This window comes from Phyllopteryx taeniolatus, chromosome 4 (assembly GCF_024500385.1).
Source record: "Phyllopteryx taeniolatus isolate TA_2022b chromosome 4, UOR_Ptae_1.2, whole genome shotgun sequence".
NCBI lineage: Eukaryota > Metazoa > Chordata > Actinopteri > Syngnathiformes > Syngnathidae > Phyllopteryx > Phyllopteryx taeniolatus.
Window position 1 is genome coordinate 18,841,827 of NC_084505.1, and position 20,393 is coordinate 18,862,219.

Below are 20,393 nucleotides of genomic sequence, written 5' to 3' on the forward strand. Positions count from 1 at the left end.
ATGCGTCGCAGGTTGCAAAAAGCTCAGTGATCAGGTCAAGTGTGTGTGTGTTAAATATATGTTGATATTCAAATGATTTACATTTTCAAATAAAATATACATTGTTCTTAAGGAGGGCATCATCTTTCGATTTTTCTTTGCATTTCAGCTGAACAAACGACAACATTTTGAGAATTTGCTTCTGACTGGGCACGAGTGACGACAAATTCAACATGTTTAAACAGTTATAATATTCTGATAGCATTCTATATCAAATAAGGGTTGGAGTCATACGCGAAATATGACGCGCACAAAGGAGTTGAAAGTTCGTTTTTATCAACAGGTTCTCGCGAGATAGCATCTATAACGTCATATTGATGCGACTCGCCAGGAGATGCGACAACAAAGCGCGACCAACCAGCACTGTAGGGCATATTGACAGGCGCCATAAGGCGAAGAACTGAATAACCATCTACGATATCTATTCAAGAGGGCACCACTGGTCCGACCGGGCTCGACTTCCCTTCACGCGGACGTTCCGAGCGACACTCGTTCACCTCGTTTTGTTATGAACTCAAACACCTCCCAAAATGTTTTTGCGTTTTTCTCTGCTGCTGTGCGAAAGAGGAGCCGCGAAACGGGTGAGTTAGCACCTATGTCGCTACTCTGCCTGTCGCTATATTAAGGTGACACGATTTAAACATATTGATCATCGTATTTGCATTGAGCCTGTGTGCAGATAATTATAAAAAAAAAAATTACATTTTTTTTTGTAGTTTTGTTTTACATATTCGTGTTGTGGGTACCCCTTAACAATTTTTGGTTCAGAGGACCCCTTACAGTAGGTGTGTGTTAAATTTTACATTTAATAAATTTACTTAAGTATGACCCTAGTGAGGATAAGCGGTACAGAGAATGGATGGATGGATGTAATAATTTACATAAGACAGATCTTTTAAAGACGATTCCAGTGATATAAGCATCATTTTCTTTCATTATTATTTCCAGTGATACTAATACTCTTAGTTGCGTTTTGTGTGTGTTTTGAGTTTAAGTAAGCCTCTGTCTTCTAGAACTCGTATTTCATAAAATGTAGCAACCTTGATATTATGAGACTGATAAAAGGTTTGTCGTCGCTCTCTCCTAAATTTTATACATGTAAAAAGTGACGCAGTTCCCCTTTACGAGACGAAATTAGTTGGATTTTAACGTTAAAGCGTAAATCGGACTAACCCGGAAGTGAACGTAGGCGTTGACCTTCCTTGGTGTCTTTTTCCAAATTAATTACATTTTTATTTAAACCAATATACGCTACACCTGGTTTGAAAACCACAGTTTCATTGTGTAAATGATGTTGTCGTTTCAAGTGTGCGTCGTCACTGGTCGGTGAAAACGTTCTTCCACCCAACTTGCTGCTTCCCGCCAAACTGCGAGATCCGCCCAGAACCAGTGAGTCCAAACCCTTGCCCATTCTGAACGTATGTCTCACGAATGGACGCTGAATGTTTCCGAATGTTATTTCCTCCCTCAGGGCGCCCGCCACCCCCCCCGGACTCCCCGCTGCCCCTACTGAGGTCTTGTGACGCCGACGTCCCTGCCCACCGGAGTGCTGTGCGGCTATGGGTGGACGCTTTAGAGGGACGGGGCGGCGACCCGTTGGGCCTGGCCGAGCTCCATCCAGACGTCTTCGCCGTCCCTCCCAGGTAACGGCCGGCTCGCCGTGACGCCAAACGCTAAAGTGCAACAATTTTGAGCTGAAAGTGTTTGTTCCTGTCAAGGCTGGACATCCTGCACAGCGTAGAAGTGTGGCAGAGGAACTACAAACGCATCGTAAGCTGTTACCTCACTCCTTGTTCCTGCGTAGTCCCATCACACGTTCTATGTCTGCGTCTTGTCCTTTCTTTTTCTAGTCATACATTTTCACTGACTTCCTTGCTCCTGCATGGGCTGAGCTCACTTCCTGTTCCTGCATGGTCTTAACAAACTTTCTGTTCCTGTGTGGTAGGGCTGGGTGATATGGCTGAGAAGTCTATCACCATATAAGTATTTCATATTAGTCAATATGCGTCCTGTAGGCGGTGAAGTTTTTTTCCAGATTTGTTTCTATCGAACATTTTTTTGAATGTATTTTATATTATTGATCACGTGTCCATCGCGATACACATTGAGTTATCGCCCAGCCCTATGTGGTCCCAGCTCACTTCCTGTCCCTGTGTGGTCTCAGCTAATTGTTTTGTATCTGCATGGCGCTTGCTCTCTTCCTGTTCCTACATGATACCAGCTCACTTCCCGTTCCTGCATGGTCCCGGCTAACTTTCTGTTCCTGTGTGTAGTAGTCTCATTTTGTATTCCTGTTATCACCTCGCTTCCTGTTCCTGTGTGGTCCCAGCTCATTTCCTGTTCCTGCTAGTTTAAGTCTTATTTACTGTTCTTACGTCTTCACCTCACTTGCTGTATGTTGTGGTTTTAATTCCTGTTCTGAACGTGTGTGTGTGTGTGTGTGTGTCATAGAGTCACGCCAACACCAAGGTGAGGTCTGAGGTGCGTGGTGGCGGCCGCAAACCGTGGAACCAGAAGGGAGGGGGCCGCGCTCGCCATGGCAGCATACGCTCACCCCTGTGGAGGGGAGGTGAGCCCACATTTTGGGTCTGGAGCACACATTTTCAGTTGTGTTGTGGTTCTGATGTGGTGTGTTGTCATCAGGGGGCGTCTCCCATGGCCCCCGGGGACCCACCAGCTACTACTACATGCTGCCTATGAAGGTGCGCGTCCTGGGGCTCAAGGTGGCCCTGAGCTCCAAGGTGGCCCAGGTAGGGCACGCCGATCAAAATTGATCACAATTAAAGCCGTGTTGTAGATCATCAGAAAAGATCAGAATTTGGGCCGATATTAGCCTTTTTGTGAATGTTCATTTTTAACATCCATCCTTTCATGTCCGGTAAGACGTAACATCTTTAATTCTATATACATGATCAGTGTTTTGCTACCAAAATGTATTTGCTTACCGAGTTTGGATGGTATGATGACTGTGTGGTTGACAGAACGTTATTCTACGTAAATGACATTCTTCTCCATCCTCTCATATGGCCGTGAAGACGCAACATTTGGAATCGTACTGCAATTTCTCTTGTACGATATGCTTTCAATTGTAGTCCACACGGCCAAAAATCAGGAAAACCCTTCTACCTTTGTATAATGCACACCATTGATTCCTGCTATCCATATACTCAAAACGAAGTATTATCCAGATTTGAGTAGGTTTTTCAAAGAAATATTCTGCTGCGTTCATGTGCTAACATAAATTATTATTATTTTTTTGTAATCCCCCATGTCGGGACACTCCACGCTTGAAATGTAAAAAAGCTTAGCATTGCTTAATGTCACTAAACTACGACCAATCATCACCTAAATTTGTGTGGACATCTTTTTTTTTTTTTTATGTCCCATTTCCGATCTGAAAATATCAGAACAAAATCAGTAATATTTTTGATTTTTTTTTTTTAATCAATATGGACCCGCAAGGATGTCATGATTCTCAGGTGAGCGTTGAAAATTTACCGTAATAATATATACATTTTTAACAATATTTTCGACATATTGGAATTAAAGTACACCTTTTTTCACAACCCTGGTACTGGTATACATTTATACAATGTGAAAGAATTTTTTTTATTTTCTTTATACCCATGTAAAATGTGCCCTATTGATTTTTTTAATAGAAAAAATGCACATTATACACAAGAAATTACAGTATAGGTTTATAAGGTTTCTATAAGAGTGCATTATTCGTGTTAAAATTCGGTCCTGTTTCAGTTTGAACTCTCTGTACATCATATTTAAAACGCAACTCTGTCAAAGATGTTTTGACATCAGAGAAAGGTGTCTGGGTTTTTTATTTTTAAGTCATCACTTAATAGGAAAGAAAATAATGGAGTAGAAGAAATGTGATTTAATAGTCAGAATTAAAGCTGCATGCGGCACAGTGAGCGACTGGTTAGCACATCTGCCTCACAGTTCTGAGTTCAAATCCGGCCTCGCCTGTGCGGAGTTTGCATGTTCTCCCTGTGCCTGCGTGGGTTTCCTCCAGGTACGCTGGTTTCCTCCCACATCCCAAAAACATGCATGGTAGGTTAATTGAAGGCTCTTAATTTGCCCATAGGTATGAATGTGACTGCGAGTGATTGTTTGTTTATGTGCGCCCTGCGACTGGCTGGCAACCAGTTCAAGGTGTAACCTCACCTCTCGCCCGTAGTTAGCTGGGATGGTCTCCAGCACACCCGCGACCCTAGTGAGGATAAGTGGTATGGAAAATGAATGAATGTTCTCTGGTGTCCGTCTGTCTGTCAAGGGTTTTCTTCATGTCGTAGACTCGCTCGACATCCGGAGTCCGGACTCTCGTGACCTGCTGGATGCCATCAGACTCAAAGACTGGGAGGAGTCGCTGCTCATTGTCGACGTGTAAGTCCCGTTTTGATTTGAACTGACATTCTTGCGATGTTGTCATTGTGATCTCGTTCCTTTGACAGTCTTTTGGCATTCTTCCGATATTGATATTCTTGTTCCTCTGACGTCCTTGTAATGTTCCTGTGTGGGTTTCTTCAGTGATGACAACTTTCCCGACAACATCCTGAAGGCCACGGCCACTCTCAAGACCGTCAACCTAATTCCAGCCCTCGGTGAGTTATCCTGCATACAACTCTTGTTCCTGCATGTAGGCACTTCACTTTTAACAATCTTACCTGCATTCTTGTTCCTGCTTGTTGTCGCCTCGCGTAATTGCTATGTCTTATTTATTCACTCGTTTCTCCTACAATAGGGATGGAGAATTGGCCGTGCCGATTATTATTATTATTTTTAAATCCAATGGCCAATTTAAAACTGGGTAAACTTCAGGAAACGACTCAATTTATTTCTTTGCAATTTTAGTTATCTTTGAGAGATGTGGGTAAGCCAGAGAACTCCCTCCACTTTTTGTTTTTGTTTGAACTTAAAGTGAAAGATTAAAATGTGTTATTTAAATTTAGCAAAACCTTATTCACTGTAGAAAACCTTAGGGGCTATTTAGTTGTTTAAGCCTTAATGCTGCTGAGCCTGGTAGCTACCTGCAGCTTTTCTTAGAATTTTTAAACAAAGGTGTCTATTGGCTAAGAAAAAAACAACTTTTAACATGTTGCAAATCTGCTCGAAGGCATATAAACGTAGTGTTGCAGTTTGTATTGTTCAAAAATGTGACACCAATATTTCCCTTTTACAGCAAATGAATATCCACTCCAAATACCGGTTATCGGCCCTGGGGGGAAGAAAAATTATCGACTTCTCTCTATCCTACATGTTTATGCCTCAGTTCTTGTTCCTGCATGTCATCGTATACCCTGTTAGTATGGTGTCACCTCACAACCGTGTTCCTGTGCGTTAGCAATTCACTTCTTGTCCCTACCCGTTTCTGCCGTTCCTGTCCCTGAACACTGTCACTTCCTTGCACCCTGTTCCTATGAGTCATCAATCCACTTGCTGTTCCCACATTTTTGCCTTGGTTCCGGTTCCTGCTCATCACCTTACTTCTGTATGTTCTTGACTCCGTCCCCTGAACCCCCGTCCCAACATTTGTCATGTTCTTACATTTGTTGTCACCTCAATTGAACGTCAACACTAAGTAGTTTGTGTTGGTCCTGTGTTTGCAAAGGTCTGAACGTGCACAGCCTTCTGAAGCACGAAGGCATAGTCCTCACGCTGGAGACGCTGCGCTTCCTGGAGGACAAACTGCTTTGGCACGACCAACGCTATACGCCGCTCTACCCTTTTAAATTGCCCTATGCTGACTTCCCCTAAATGCATGTTTGAATAATAAATGTCACAATGACAATAACAAATGTTTTATTTGTGAACAAAACAAGCTCAAACACATGAAGGCCAAAAATTGACTTAATTTTCCTGCATGTTCTTGTTCCTGTTTCGTCAACTACGCTTTATCATCACTTAAAAGACAAACGTAAAGACCCCCAAATCAGTGTGTGAACTTCGAAGTCTAGAGCGTTCTTGTTTGTCAAAAAAATAACCTTAAAGATGCGAAAAGGGCTTAAAATGGATATGTGAACTTGAACGTGTTCTCAGCTCACTTTGTCATCTAATATTCTGTTCCTGCTTGTCACTTGAATAACAAAAAATAACACTGAACATTGTGAAAGGGGCTCATGCGGTAGGACTCCATGTCCTCCATATTCATGTTCCTGCATGTTACTTCTATTCCTGCTTGTCATTTTTTTTCTTGTCTTTTTGTCATCTCACATTCTGTTCTAGCCTTTATGCTTGTTCCTGTTTGTCACCAAAAAGCTAAGGAATGTTACAAGCCCCTGAAATCATTACGTGAACTCTTGTTCCAGCATTTAATCACCTCACTTTGTTCTAATATTTTGTTACCGGCACATCCTGTTCTTACCTTTGTGCTTGTTACTGCGAGTTGTAATAGCAAAAAGAAAAACAAGCATTAAAGCCGTCAACAAGTCCGACAATAGATGATTAAATTATTGAAATAGGACTCTTTTCCTGGATGGTGTGGAACCTGCATGAGATCACCTTACTTCCTGTTCCTGCTTTATATTTCGTTTTCTGTCCTGTTACCGCCATTCTTATTCCTGCAAACCAAAAAACAAGCAAAAGGGCATAAAAAAGGGTCCTCCACTTGATGTACGACTAAATGTCCTGCATCTTGTCTATGTTACTGTTGCAGCGCATTGTTGCCTTGATTTGTCACCTCACTTCCTGTTCCTGCTTTTTCTCACAAAAATAAAAATAAAAAAGCAAAAAAAGACTTTAAAAGGTCCCATTATCGATATGTGAACTTCTGAAGTGGGACTCCATGTCCTGTATCATCTTCGTTCGACGCAATTTCCTGTTCTTTCCTTTGCTTGTGTTGCTGCATGTTGTCACTAAAATTAATTAAAGCTATTGGAAAAGGTCCTTAAAAGCGGTACGTGAACTTGTGAGGTAGCTCGGGGTGCGCCATGCGGTTGCGGACCTCCCACCGCAGAGCCGATCGCTTCTTTTCCGTCGGAATCACGTAGCTGTTGGCCACGTAACTCCTGCGAGCTTTGGGCTGCAACAAAAAACAGTTGTCAGCCGTCAGATTCTTTTCTCCATCCCACAATTTCGTTCAGGGGTTCACAAACTTTTTGGGTCCAGGGAGGAACTCTTACAAGGATCCCAATGTAATCATTACAGCAACTAAACAACTACCATGTGTAACCCTTTTTTGAAAAATAAAAAACATTACATGAATTCATATAATTTTTTAAAGAAAAGAACAAAGTGTTTGTCGGGATAAAAAGTGGTTATCTTACAAGAATAAGCAATTTTTCCATGATAAAGTAATTTTATATGACAAAGTTAAGAGTTTAACAGGGAAATTGAAGAGTGAATGAAACTCCAGTTGCTGATGACCCCAAAAGGTTTGTAATTACCTATCGCTGCCACCAGATGGCGGCTATAGCCTGATTAAATGAAGCACATCACCAAGCTAGAGTAGTGCTCACTATTATTGGCAACCCTTCATTTTTTGCATAACCTGGATATCATCTTCAGAAACAAATGGAAATGTGTTAAATTTATATCATCAGGATCTTTTAACTGGAGCTCCAAAGTAATTTAACAAAGAAAACAGTTTTTTTCAACTTCGATTTTGTAATAATCAATATTTGGCACCCCTCCGTAATATTTTGCTCTAAAGTATCTTGATTTCAATTTTCGCATTGCATGACACCAGTGAAAGAGTCAAGGCCTCCAGCACCAGATGTAACAAAGCAGCCCCACACCATTATGGATCCTCCACCATGCTTGACTGTTGGCAGGGTGTTCTTTTTCTGAAAGGCTTCATTGTGCCGTCGGTAAGCATAATGCTTGTGTGCATTGCTAAAACGCTCTATTTTTGTTTCATCTGTCCATAAAATATTTATCATGAGCTCTTTTGTATCAAACAATTTCTCACTAGAAAAATGTTTCCTTTGATTGACTTTCTTCAGGAGATATTCAGCATTTAGTACTTAAACGTCATGGGTGCCAATAATGGTGAGCAGGATTGTAGGTGCTGGTACCAAGACACCACCAAGGCAATATTTTTATATAAAACGTGGCTTTGATCGGAGCACCAATGCAGCAAAAACACGCAAATAGGGGAATTTGGGAATGCCCAACTGCAAACATACAAGGGTTCACTATACATCTTTATTCTTATAATATGATATTTTATTCTGGGGGGAAAAAAATTTTCAAAAAAGGGGGGTGACTTCTTGTAATATATGCCTTTTGTTCTTCAAATAAAACATTTGTTTCTTCATTTGGGGATATCAGATTTGTGATGTCACAATCTTATTAGAGCTTTTAATTGCCCCAAAGCTAAGATAGGGAAGAGTCATTGATTTAACAGGTTTGTTCTATTGTGGTGGCAGTCCCCCATATATACAGTATGTACTTTCTTAAAAAGATGTCAAATAATTTCTTGCACTTAGTTTTAAGCACATGCTCATGGACCTCTGGGTCAAGAACCACGGCGTTTGTGGGTGTCCGCAATGTGAAAGGTGGCTTTTTACTTACAGCCGGCGGCTGGTACGCGAGTCGCTCCTGCAATCACATGGAAACACTCGTGACAAACTCACTCGGGAAGTGCTGTCGAAAAAGAAGTAAAAACAAAAAACACCCCTACCCTGATTTCCCAGCGAAGTTCCCGGTGGTCTCGCTCTCCAGGGATGCTGACCCCATCCCACAGCTGCTTGTAATGGAAATACCTGCAGAGCAACAAAGTGTCTGGTCTTTACTTTAGGACCACGTGGAGGTAGCAGAAGTCCACAATGAGTCCAAGGTCTCACTTGGCCACCGGGTCATCCTTCTTGAAGGTCTGCTGCGTCATGACCGGTCGGATGACTAAAACGACACAGGTGATAACTTCTGAATATGAAAGAGACTCCCTCACTTGTTTCACATTGCCTAAAAAAAGTCCACATTCTTTGTGTTCTTTGTGTACACCAGTAACTGGGAGTCAACGGGACCATTTGCGTCATCTCACTTCTCTTCTTGTCCAAGTCTCTATGCCAAAGTTGAAACAGGCAGCTTTGTTGTTGTTATTTTTTTGGAGAACAGAGGCTTCCTCCCATGAATGTCATGGCTACTCAATTTTCAATATCAATATTTCCACCCAGATTAACTGAAACTAACAATAGCACCCAAGCTAAAGCACTACTTCTGAGTCTTCTATCAATTTTTCCACCTCACTTTCTTGGATGATTTTGCAGGAGATAAAGCCCGATTTCATGGGCGCTCCCACCTTGGAAATAGGACTTGGCCCCGTTTTAGCACTAAGGAGATGTGCTGAGTGCAAAAATGGACCACCCCTATACGTCAAAACTGGAACTAAATCTTGATTTTAGCTACCTAAAAACTAGCCCAGTGACTAAAGCTGGCTGGGGCATATATTTTCTGGCAATATATAACTAAGAAGCGCCGTCACTATTCGCCGGTATTGCGAGTTACTTTGTAAGAATAGCTTGGCCTATTTCTAGCATAACTACATTGTGCGGTTAGTCATCAAGCTATGCCTACAATGTGAAAAATGCATCATTGTAAATCAAATAAAAAAGCATGCAATCATTGAGTGTTCTTTGGGCTGGTGTCTCTGTTGTGGTGGCCCACGCAGCGAGCCGATGGCTAGTTGGACGGCTCCACGCGCAAGTGGCCTGCGACTAGCGTAAAAGTAGTTTTGGGGCTACTTAAACAAGTCCCACTAAACATATACATGCAACTGATAAAAGGTCTTTTTCAAACAACAGAAACATCCAAACTGTTCAAAGGGTTCACATACTTTCAAGTAGCACTGTGCAATTAAGTATCTTAAATTGAATAAAAGCTTCTAATAACTCATCCAGTTCACAACCTGATTTTATTTGTTTTTTTTTCCGAGATAAAATTAGCAGTGGACTTACAGGATTTGGGTTTCGTGCGGAAGTCACTTTCGCTACTTGTTCGTGTCTGCAACCAAACAACAGCATGCAACATCTTTTAGCTCACTGTGTAAGCAAGCACTCAACGATTTCATACATAGTAGGAAAAAAAAACGTACCGAGTGCGTGACGAAGGATCCAAAGGTGCTGAGGGAGACTCCCTCCATGTCATCGCTCAGGACACTGGCTTTGTCATTTTCCGCCTCGTGTAAGCGTAGCGCAGACAGACGATCCTGCAGGAAAGTGGAGCAATCTGTGGAACATCAGCACACAATTTGACATCACCAAGGCAATCGAAAAGCTTGGATTGGCCGGCGATCACGTCCATCAAAGAGCGTATGACGGCACGTCGCATATGTCATGTACCCTGGCGTCTGACGTTTCCGTCCAACTCCAAGTTGAAAAAGTCTGCACCTAAGTCAACAAACTTGGCGCCCTTGTTGCAGGACTCTTCTTCTGCATCGTGGCGGCGAGAGTTTTTGTCCCACTTCCCGATGCGTTCTTCGCCCTCACCAAGCAGAAGAGCGGCCACCGCTTCATCCTGGTCCAATAGGAACGCCTCATCCCGCACATGTTGATTTCCACCTGTCTCATCATCACTTGTGGTGCCAGGGTAGAAATCAAAGTGAGGATGGTGGTTCCTTTCTGGTTTCCTGTGTTTCATCTTTTCTTCATAAGGGACACGATTATCTTTTCTGCTTTCTGGGTGGAGCTCAGGGATATACTGGTGGTTCTCGTCTTCACGAGGAACATCCTCACCTCTGATGTCAGAGTGGCGCTCATGGAGTTTGTTCTCTAGTTTCATTTCTTCACTCCTGATGACAGGGTGGAGATCATGGTGAGACTTCTCTGGATTCTCCTCATCTTCATGAGGAATAGCTTCATTCCTGTGGTCACGGTAGAGATCACAGTGAGACTGCTTCTTCTCTGGTTTCAGATATCTCATCTTCTCATCTTCATGAAAAAGGCAGTCTTTTATGGTGTCAGTGTAGAGATCATACCGAAACTGGTGGTTCCTCCTGTCTTCATGAAGAACATCTTTACTCCTGATGTCAGGGTGGAGATCACAGTGAGTCCGCTGATTCTCTGGATTCTTCTTGTCATCTTCACTGCTGGTGTCAGGCTGGAGATCATAGTGAGACTTCTCTGGTTTCTCCTTGTCTTCAGGAGGAATATCTTTACTTGTGGTGTCAGGGTGGAGATCACAGAGAGACTGGTGGCCTTCCTCTGTTTTTTTCTCATCATCATGAGTAACATCTATCCTGGCGTCAAGGAGATCACAGTAAGTCGCCTGGTTCTCTGGTTTCTTCTTGTCATCTTCACTCTTGCTGTCAGGCTGGAGATCATAGGGAGACTTCTCTGGTTTCTCCTCGTCTTCAGGAGGAATATCTTCACTCGTGGTGTCAGGGTGCAGATCACAGAGAGACTGGTGAGCTACCTCTGGTTTCTTCTGATCATCATTACTCCTGGTGTCAGGGTGGAGACCACAGTAAGACTGGTGGTACTCCTCTGGTTTCTTCCAGTCATCTTCAATCTTGGTGTCACCGTTTAGATCCCAGTGAGGCTGCTGGCTCTCTGGTCTCTTCTGGTCTTCATGAGGAACGTTGAAGCCAGAACCGTCCGCTTCGTCGTCTTCTGACTCTTGTGTGGCGTCATCATAAAAGCTGTCCCGTGAGCCGGCATCCTCTTTATCATATCTCATCTGGTAACCTTCTCCACAACTGTCCTGCTCTTCTCCTACATGCTGATCTTCCAGTCTGAAGGTGCCGTAACCAGATGTCATCCCGGAGGTGATGTCACTGCGGCCGTCTTTGTTGCTCTCACCATCTTCGTCACTTCGGTCATCTTCGTCACTTCCGGTGTCTTCACCGGTGGCATCTTCTTCGCTGGCATTTTCTCCAGGTTGGACCTTCGGACTGTCATCATCGTCGGTACGGGTGACTTTGTCACTGGCATCTTCTCCAGTTTGGACCTCCGAACTGTCATCTTCATCAGTACCGGTGTCTTCGTCGCTGGCATCTTCTCCAGTGTGGACCTTCGGACTGTCATCATCGGTCCCTTGCTCCTCCTCGCTGAACCAAAAAGAGGAGCTAATAGAGCTCTCGTCCTGGCACATTCGGTACATGGCGTCCTCTTGCACAGTGGCCAAGAGGAAGAGGTGGAGGCGGACCTTTTTGGGAGCTCTTAAGACGCAAATAAGCTGATTAGCTGAGGCGGCTTTCAGCATGGAGGACTGTGGCGCCACCCGAAGACCACTAGTAGAGTTTCATGGGTCTGCTTACAACTTTACACAAGTAATAAGTCAATCAAATGATCAAAACATATTATACATTTTATTAAAAACTTACTTTTGTATTTCAAACCTAGATGTCAATAATGTAATTGATATATAAATATTTACATGTAAGTAATATTCAAATACAAATGTGATTAACATTTTTTATAATTTGTGTATTTTAATACAGTGTATTTTGTGTATTTTAATACAGTTCATAGAGTTAATATGAATTAATTAGTTCATACAAATATATTGCAGAGTAAGATTCGTTTCTCGTGAGGGTTAGACTCCGCCAAGGCTGCCCTTCATCATCGATTCTGTTCATAACCTTTATGGAGAATTTCTAGGCGCGGTAGAGGCGTTGCGGGGGTTGGGTTCGGTGACCACAGTGTTCCATTCTCTGCATTTGAATCAAGTTGCGATCTTCAACTCTCACTGGAGCGGTTTGGAACAGAGTTTGACACGGTTGGGATGAGACTCAGCACCTCCAAATCCAAGACCGTGGTCCTCAGTCGGGAAATGGTGGCGTGCCCTCACCAGGTCAAGAATGAGATCTTGCCCCATGTGGAGGAGTTCAAGTATTTTGGAAGAATGGAGCGGGAGAGCGACAGGCGGCTCGGGGCAGCGTCTCCAGCGAGGCGGATGCTGCATCGGTCCGTCTTGGATTCGTGGCAAAGGAGGAGCTAAGCCGAAAGGCAAAGCTCTCAATTTACCGGTCGATCTACGTTCCTACCTTCATCTATTGTCACGAGCTGTGGGTCGTGACCGAAATGAGTTTCCTCTGCAGGATGTCCAGGCTCTCCCTTAAAGACGTCGGGAACCCATCACGCTGGGTTATAGCCGAGTTTACATGGAGATTTTTTTGTCATTCCGATTGAAGAGCTCCGGTCAACTGTTTACGTGACGTGAGCTATTTCGATTGGGCGTACATGTGCACTACATTTAACTGGAACAGCCGCGTGACATACGGAAATTGATGTGAACGTCACGTCATTATCAAGATGGACGTCCGTCGTCTATTTAGCAAAGTAGTTGGCATTGTGTTTACACGTGTATTCAAACAACCGCTTCATAAAAACAAGTTAGAAGTGTTAAAAACAAGATCTGCGTCGCCTGTGAGCTCTGGTTGGGAGCGGCAATATTTATGACGTATGTCAACAATCACGTCACCGTGCATTTACGTCAAAACGGAGCATGCGCAGAATTACGGTTTACGTGACGAAATTTACTTCTGATCGGTTTGCAAAAGGAATATTTCACCCCCGTGAAACTGAATGAAATTCAGCCTATTTATTCCGATTGAGATGTTTGTAAGGAGCTTTTTTTATTGGGAGGCAGCAAGGTGCCCAACTGGTTAGCACATATGCTTCAAGTTTTGAGGACCTGGGTTCAAATCCGGCCTCGCCTGTGTGGAGTTTGCATGCGCTCCCCGTCCGTGCCTGTGCCCGTTTTCTCCGGGTCCTCGGATAAACTCAATTACAAATTTGATTAATTACATTTCAAATTGAAATATATTTTGTTCACTCAGGAGCCACTTGGTTACACAATGCATTAAAAGTAAAACGTCTACTATATATTGTAAAATATTTGTAACTATTACTAACAATAACATTATAGTTTATATTAGATATTAATTAATACTAAAATATATGCTATTTTTAATTTGATGAATAATCAAATACATTTCAGTTCACTCAGTGGCCACATTATTAGGTGCATAATTCAATGAGCTCTAATACAAGAGTTGTATATATGTAAATATTTGTGTTATCAAATTATAAATAAGCAGTGAATACAGCATATTACAGACAGAAAATGCAAAAAAGTTGAAAAGTTACCAGAAATTTGGCTATAAATGGATTCATCGCAGACCAGCGACTGTCCTTCACGCTTCCTGCCCGCCAACAAAAGAAAAAAGCTTTCAGCCACACGTAAATATTACTACTATTATTATGATTATTATTACACACCTCAGGACTTTTCTCTTGATGAAATGTCTGCCCCGGGTGTCGGGCACCAACATGTGAGCTGCGGGACTGTGTGAACTCCCCGGCACAGCCCCGTGGTCCTGCTGCAGATGTCCATCTTTATTGGCACGCCGACTAAGAACCTGCCACAGCGTCACAGTAATCAACACACATTTGACACGACACGAAAGCGTTATCAATAGAGGCAAGAACGATAATTTATTCACATGTTAATAGAGGTAAAAAGTGTAAACATTCGCCGGGCACTGAATGGACCGCAACTGGACCGTCTCAGAAGACGTTTCACCTCTCATCCGAGGAGGCTTCAGGCTTAGTTAGGACACAGTAGCTAGTGATTTATGTGGAAAACTCAACTATTTACTGAGAGGCATGCCCCATACCACGTATGGAATCTTTTGGAATGCAAAAAAGGGGGCGAGCCGGAAAGCCGCGCGGCCGAGAGACCATTGTCGTTGGGTGGAAACTCCCTCATTGATATTCCATTCAGTTTTAAAGTGGTCGTGGAGTGACCCGACCGTCAAGGAGGCTGCGCTTTTTGTTGCAGGCAGAATTATTGAGTTTCTTTGGAATGGACGGCATTGTAAGTAGGAGATAAGTGATATTGTAAACTATCTCCTCTGTTAAGCGCTGGGTTTTCCACCTTTGTGTATATGGCCTCTCTCACCCCTCTTTCCAACCATACACCTGATTGCTTTTCTGTGTGTGGTGTCTGAAAGTAGTACAAATCTTGAATCAAAACACAAGGTGAAGTGCCCACAACCACCTTTTCCTTCCATTTTTTTGTTTGTTGCCCTCAGCAGAAAACATTTGGTGTCATCCCCCACAACAGTGGGGTTTAGACACAAACATGTCCAGTCTTTCACAGGCGGCGGGCAGATCTGCATCTCACCTGTGTGTTACGCCGCTCGTCGTGTAGAAAAAAGCTTCCAGCATATGTGCCCATGTCACACGGGCTCACTGCAAGGCATAACGTGTTACACGGCTACAGAGACAGACACACAAGTCACACAGCTATTCATACACAGCTCTATCTATATACACACACGTCACGCTGCTCTGCGACGCACAAACACATGCATCACACAGCTACGCACACGCATTACACAGCTATAAACACACAAACGTTAAACAGATACACACAAATATGTCATCATGCTGCTACGCACATGTATTACACAGCTATAGAGACACAGACAGGCAGGCAGACAGACACACAAATGTCACAACTGAAAAAAAAGAAAGAAAACGTCACACAGCTATACACATACACAGCTACAGGTACAAACATTACACAACTACACACAAATGTTACACAGCTATACTCGCACACGTTTCTCTCTGTGTGCATGCACACATACCTTTCTCTTTGGTGAAGGCAGGAGGTCTGCGGTCCACCTTGGCATCAGCGGACGCGCTGGGCAAGTTGGGCCGGCCGCCATTTTGAATGAGCTGTTCCAGGTCTAACAACAAAACTCTCATGAGTTGTGCAGGTACACACACAAAATGCCACCTAGGGCTTTCTACTATTTCCTACTCGTCAGATGAATAATCCCCTTTTTGGGGAGCCTCGACATGACCAAAAATGCATTCATTGTTGCAAGTGTGTGTATCCTGGCGTCCCAAAACTCTTTAAGTAGCGTCCCCCACAAAGTAAGAAACCCTGTGTCTGTGAGTGGATTTATTGCTGTAAGGGACATTCACGTGCAAGTTTCCACTCATCTGCATCCATGGCAAAGGAGGAGAAGAGAGGAGCCCTAACAAGTACAGAAGCACTCATGTTCACCAGCACATACTTCCTATGGCTATAAGAAAACTTTCAATTTCCATGTTTTCCACTTATACCTCTCTTTTAGTCATGGTTGTGTATACAGGATCATCAGTTATTTGGTGTCCACGTCAGAACGAATGAACGAATGAACCTATCAGTCTTCACTATCTGTATGCAGGTTGTTTGCAGTGATTTATTAGTTCCAGAGGATGGATGAATAAATCTCATGGAGCCATGCCTAAAATTGAACAGTAAGTAGGCCATCTAGGTTTGCAGCAGCAAATTCCAGAGCTCGTACTTTAAAGGTCCTATATTTTGCCAGACCAACTTTTTCGAGTATTTGGGATGTAATATTGTCTCTATGGTGTCTCAGTAAACGTGAAATATGAATTAAAATCGTCCGAGCATTCCTGAGTCCAAGAGGTCTTTCTGCCGAGAGGCCTGAAATCAGGTCATTCGAATGTCTCGAGCTTATCTACGTCACTAGCGAAGATCTCTGCTTTCTTTTTTTCCCTCCTGAGCCAGCGCTGTCAACATTACAAACGTGTGTAGGTGTTGTACAAGGAGGCAACCAATCAGAGGAAAGGGGTTGGTCTTGCCAAATATGGACAAAGCGGACACAAAACTAGTCACACTAAGGAGGTCTAAATAGCCAAAATATGAGCCCTTTAATGAAATCCTGCATGGGAATTTAGCCAAATAAGCCCCAATCAGAAGCAGGTATCTGGGACAGATGGCCGACACTCAATGGCCAAGCATTTTTGTCAACGCCATCTAACGTGGGCAGAGCACGGTGCCCAAGTTTGACAATTATTTGGGGGATTCGCCTGTAAAAACTAATTAAATAAAGCGGCCTGGAAAATTAGAATAAAATAGCCCCGACACCAGTTTCACCAATTGACATGAAAATGGGTGGACATATCTATCATAACAGGACGCACGCACCAAAAGGTCTCAAGGACCCATGCCCCAGATCGAACAGGAAGTCGGCCATTTTGTTAAGAAGCAACGCATTCCAGAGCTCATACTTGGACGAACTCTTACTACAGAATTTCTTACTACAAATGAGCCCCAATCTGAAGCAAATATTCTACAAAGAACAAATGTGTGAACTAAATTGTGAAGCTTTTTTGCCCCTAATGTGGTCGGCGCATGATGTCGAAGTTTGACAATCATGAATATGGGGGGGTTCTTTATAACCAGTATCAATATCAAACCTATGAACTAAAAGGCACTGTGTGTGGAACTAACCCAATTGACTTAATATTCATTAATTAATGTTTCAGCTAAAAGTTAAATATAGCTTTGTTAAAATAGTTATTTTAACTGTTTTAACTATTTTATTTTGTTTCACTCACCCAGTTGACTGAGAGTTGACTTCACTGACAGCATTGTTAAAAGTTATTTTAACAATTCTATTTAACTGCCCCAGTATTCTGTTTCATCACGTCAAATGGTTTACATGTGCAAGTTTTAACTTGACCTCTTGTTTTAAGCTTGTAGCCTTTTATTTTGAAGGCTACGCACCGGAACTGAGAATTTTGGCACGAGTGATTTTTTTTTTTTTTTAATGGATGGAACCAAATGTTCTAAAACGCTCGTTCCTTTCCCTACCCACCGATGAGGCACAAGGTTAGTGTTTGTGATAATGTGAGACAGCGTTTATGTGAATTTTGTCCCAATTCATTGTGATGTAAAGTTGCTACGGTGACGTTTTAGCTCAAAGTTAAGACACACTTTTGTTTGTCACCGCTGCCATTGGGCACAAGCACGTCATCGTGCCAGTTCGTGTCCAGAGGACACGGCATCGAAACTGGGAACAGAATTTTTATTATTTGAACGGTTCCGGGAGAACCGGAACATTAGTCCCGGTTCCAATCGGTTTTCGATTCCCAACCCTACTTATGACTCAACCTATCTGTGTGCCTACAGCTCATGTCGGATGTCATTGGACGAGACATGGAGTCACCTCGTTTGAACTCTCGCAGTTTGTGTCTGGGGACGTTAGTGTATCCCAGCAGCTCCAGCTGCTGCTGGATCTCCTCTTCAGAGAAGTCCAGTTTGTCCATGGAACTGTCACCTACAAGTCCAGCCGGCAGGAATTCTGAAAATCAACAGCAGCAACCTTTTGTAGTCTTTTCATGTGTGTGAATATATCAAATACAAATACTGTCTTTTTAAAGGTTATCGTATACATTTAAGGTTCATCCTGAACTTTCACCCCAAAGCCAAGTATCCCAAACATTTTTAATGTACAGCTAGAAACATGTGAGAGGCAATGGCAATACAAATGTTATAATACATACACCGGCAGACCAGTCAGATATTTTATGGTATTGTTAAGAAACAAAAGTGCATTCTCTAGATTCAGAGTGATTTTTTTATATGCGAGAACACTATACAGTATCTCCCTACTTTGTTCCATGTATCATGAGTTGAGATTTTGTACCATGTATCATGAGTTGAGACTATCTATTGGCAAAGAAGCTAGACGTCTTTGACAATAGAATCCATCATCAAGAGACCAGAAAGGCAAGAACGTGCGTCCTAATATTTAGTTATGTAACTAAATCCAGAAAAACTGCCATTTTCTTTCCATTTCGCTGTGCCAGATTTCCAGCACTTGGATTTAGCAGAGGTTCACCAAAATTACGTTTTCTCATTGTTTCGCACAAGGTAATCCTTGTTCTTTTCCAATGATGTAGTTGGGAAATCCTTTACCATTTCGGTTTCGAAATGTTCAATTCAGTTAAGCGTTTCTGCGGTTCTGACAAAGACGAAAATGGTCCTCGAATTCGGTGTCCAAAAATCACAGGATTCGTACACGATTGAAAACTATTATTGATGAACTATTATCATTCTTGTTTTCTGTGAAGTTTGAACTAATTCTGACGCTGCACTTGCTCTCGGTTTGGCCCGGAAAATTAGATGGCTCGAGCGGACGCCGCCATAAAATGATCTCAATGTGGCCTCTTTCAATATCATCATTTTAAATACTTTTTCTAATTCTAAACCAAATTAAACCGATTCTAAAAATAATAACTAACATATGAGCATTTTTCTACCACAGAGTAAAGGTTTCGGTCACAAATTTCCTAATGATTTAAACTGATTTCTGGACAAGAAAATATGGCCCTATTTGTGGCATAAAATCCCTAATCCTTATCCGATTATTACAAACTAGGGCTCATTTTATTCGTATTTCTATCTATTTCGATAAACAGGTGGTTTGGAAATTTTAGAAACATACTTACATTTCATTTAATATGTTGTTTTAGCGTCGCACTAGCGTGTCATTCATGTTCTGTCTTGAGAATCGCCCTCTAAGTGCACATTACAAAAGCAACACACGCGCCTAACCACTATTTGGACTGTTTTGATTACTTTTACTTCATAGTCAGTACAATGTCAATTTAACTTTTTTAAAAGACCGTCGTAACGCTAGACGTAGTCCTTAGCTGTTGTTAGCCACAGGTTTTGTTTTTGCTGTTTCACTCACCCCAGCAGCACGTCCGCGTTCATTAAAGTCCACGAACAAGCACGTTGAAGGCGAGGCGAGGCGTCGCTTTACACAAGTTTTCATCTGTTGTTATTGTTATGTAGTGACGTGTTGTTGCAGTGTTGTTTTGTTTCTTGACACGACGTTCACACTAGCCACGTCACGACTCACGACCGTTGATGAGGGTTTAAAAACGACGCTTCTTCTTCTTCTTCTACGCTTTCTTCTTCTTCTGCGGCGGTGCGGTGGTGTCGGTGAGCGAACTCACAGTCACTCCACCGCCTACTAGTGGCTCGTAATGTTAGCAGCATGCTTAACTGAATTTTCATTACAATTTGACTTTTATTACTGTGAGTATTTTCCCTGATTAAAAAAAGTCAACAAATTTTAAAGACGTTTAGTTTGGTGAGGGATCGCAGACATGACACTCAAAAATAACCCGGACAGAATAATTTTGGCTATTTTTCTAGGGTTAACTTCAAGACAAACCCTTCCTAAAGATTTTGTGTAATTGCTACCAAATTTTAACCACATATACCTGATAGATGGATAAGACTAAATTATGGAATAGTTGCGTTTTTGTCATTGGGTGTGGTGAAATTTGACTCATACAGGCCCAAAAACTGAGACAAAAACTGGCTCCCAAGTACAGTCCCCCCTGGATATTAAAAAAAAAATAAAAATCAGCTTGTGAAGCCAGTTTCAATATGAAAACTTGTAGGCCTGTCTATTATGAGTACGCCCACAAAAAAAGTCCTAAGAACCCATGCTGAAAAGACACAGGAAGTCTGCCATTTTTGGGCTCATTTGTCGGGTTCCCTCAAACACAAACTTGTTGACTGGGTAGCAGCCCCTGTATAATTCCAGGGATCCAATTTATTGGCTCAGTCGCACC

At 42.5% G+C, this 20,393-nt stretch overlaps 2 protein-coding genes across 4 annotated transcripts; one reads left to right on the plus strand and one right to left on the minus strand.

Moving 5' to 3' along the window:
• Nucleotides 1-360: 360 nt before the first annotated feature.
• mrpl4 (mitochondrial ribosomal protein L4) lies at nt 361-6,490 on the plus strand. The gene is made up of 9 exons (XM_061770270.1): nt 361-620; nt 1,347-1,428; nt 1,511-1,682; nt 1,758-1,809; nt 2,491-2,608; nt 2,683-2,789; nt 4,328-4,437; nt 4,582-4,655; nt 5,663-6,490. The coding sequence occupies exons 1-9, from the start codon at nt 570-572 to the stop codon at nt 5,806-5,808; spliced, it is 912 nt and encodes a 303-aa protein (XP_061626254.1). The 5' UTR covers nt 361-569; the 3' UTR covers nt 5,809-6,490.
• hyls1 (HYLS1 centriolar and ciliogenesis associated) lies at nt 5,837-19,703 on the minus strand. 3 transcript variants are annotated; one of them, XM_061770239.1, is made up of 12 exons: nt 19,499-19,703; nt 17,969-18,103; nt 15,590-15,691; nt 15,121-15,188; nt 14,214-14,353; nt 14,082-14,137; nt 10,085-10,218; nt 9,948-9,993; nt 8,838-8,892; nt 8,675-8,756; nt 8,566-8,592; nt 5,837-7,072 (listed from the first exon to the last, which is right to left on the minus strand). In XM_061770239.1, exons 2-12 carry the CDS (start codon nt 18,066-18,068, stop codon nt 6,938-6,940), a joined length of 945 nt encoding a protein of 314 aa, XP_061626223.1. In that variant the 5' UTR covers nt 18,069-18,103; nt 19,499-19,703; the 3' UTR covers nt 5,837-6,937. The 3 variants fall into 3 exon arrangements, with proteins under 3 accessions (XP_061626223.1, XP_061626224.1, XP_061626222.1); XM_061770240.1 differs by lacking the exon at nt 19,499-19,703 and having other exon boundaries at nt 15,121-15,213; nt 17,969-18,102; XM_061770238.1 differs by lacking the exons at nt 14,082-14,137; nt 14,214-14,353; nt 15,121-15,188; ... (1 more) ...; nt 17,969-18,103; nt 19,499-19,703 and adding an exon at nt 10,332-12,668.
• Nucleotides 19,704-20,393: the final 690 nt, after the last annotated feature.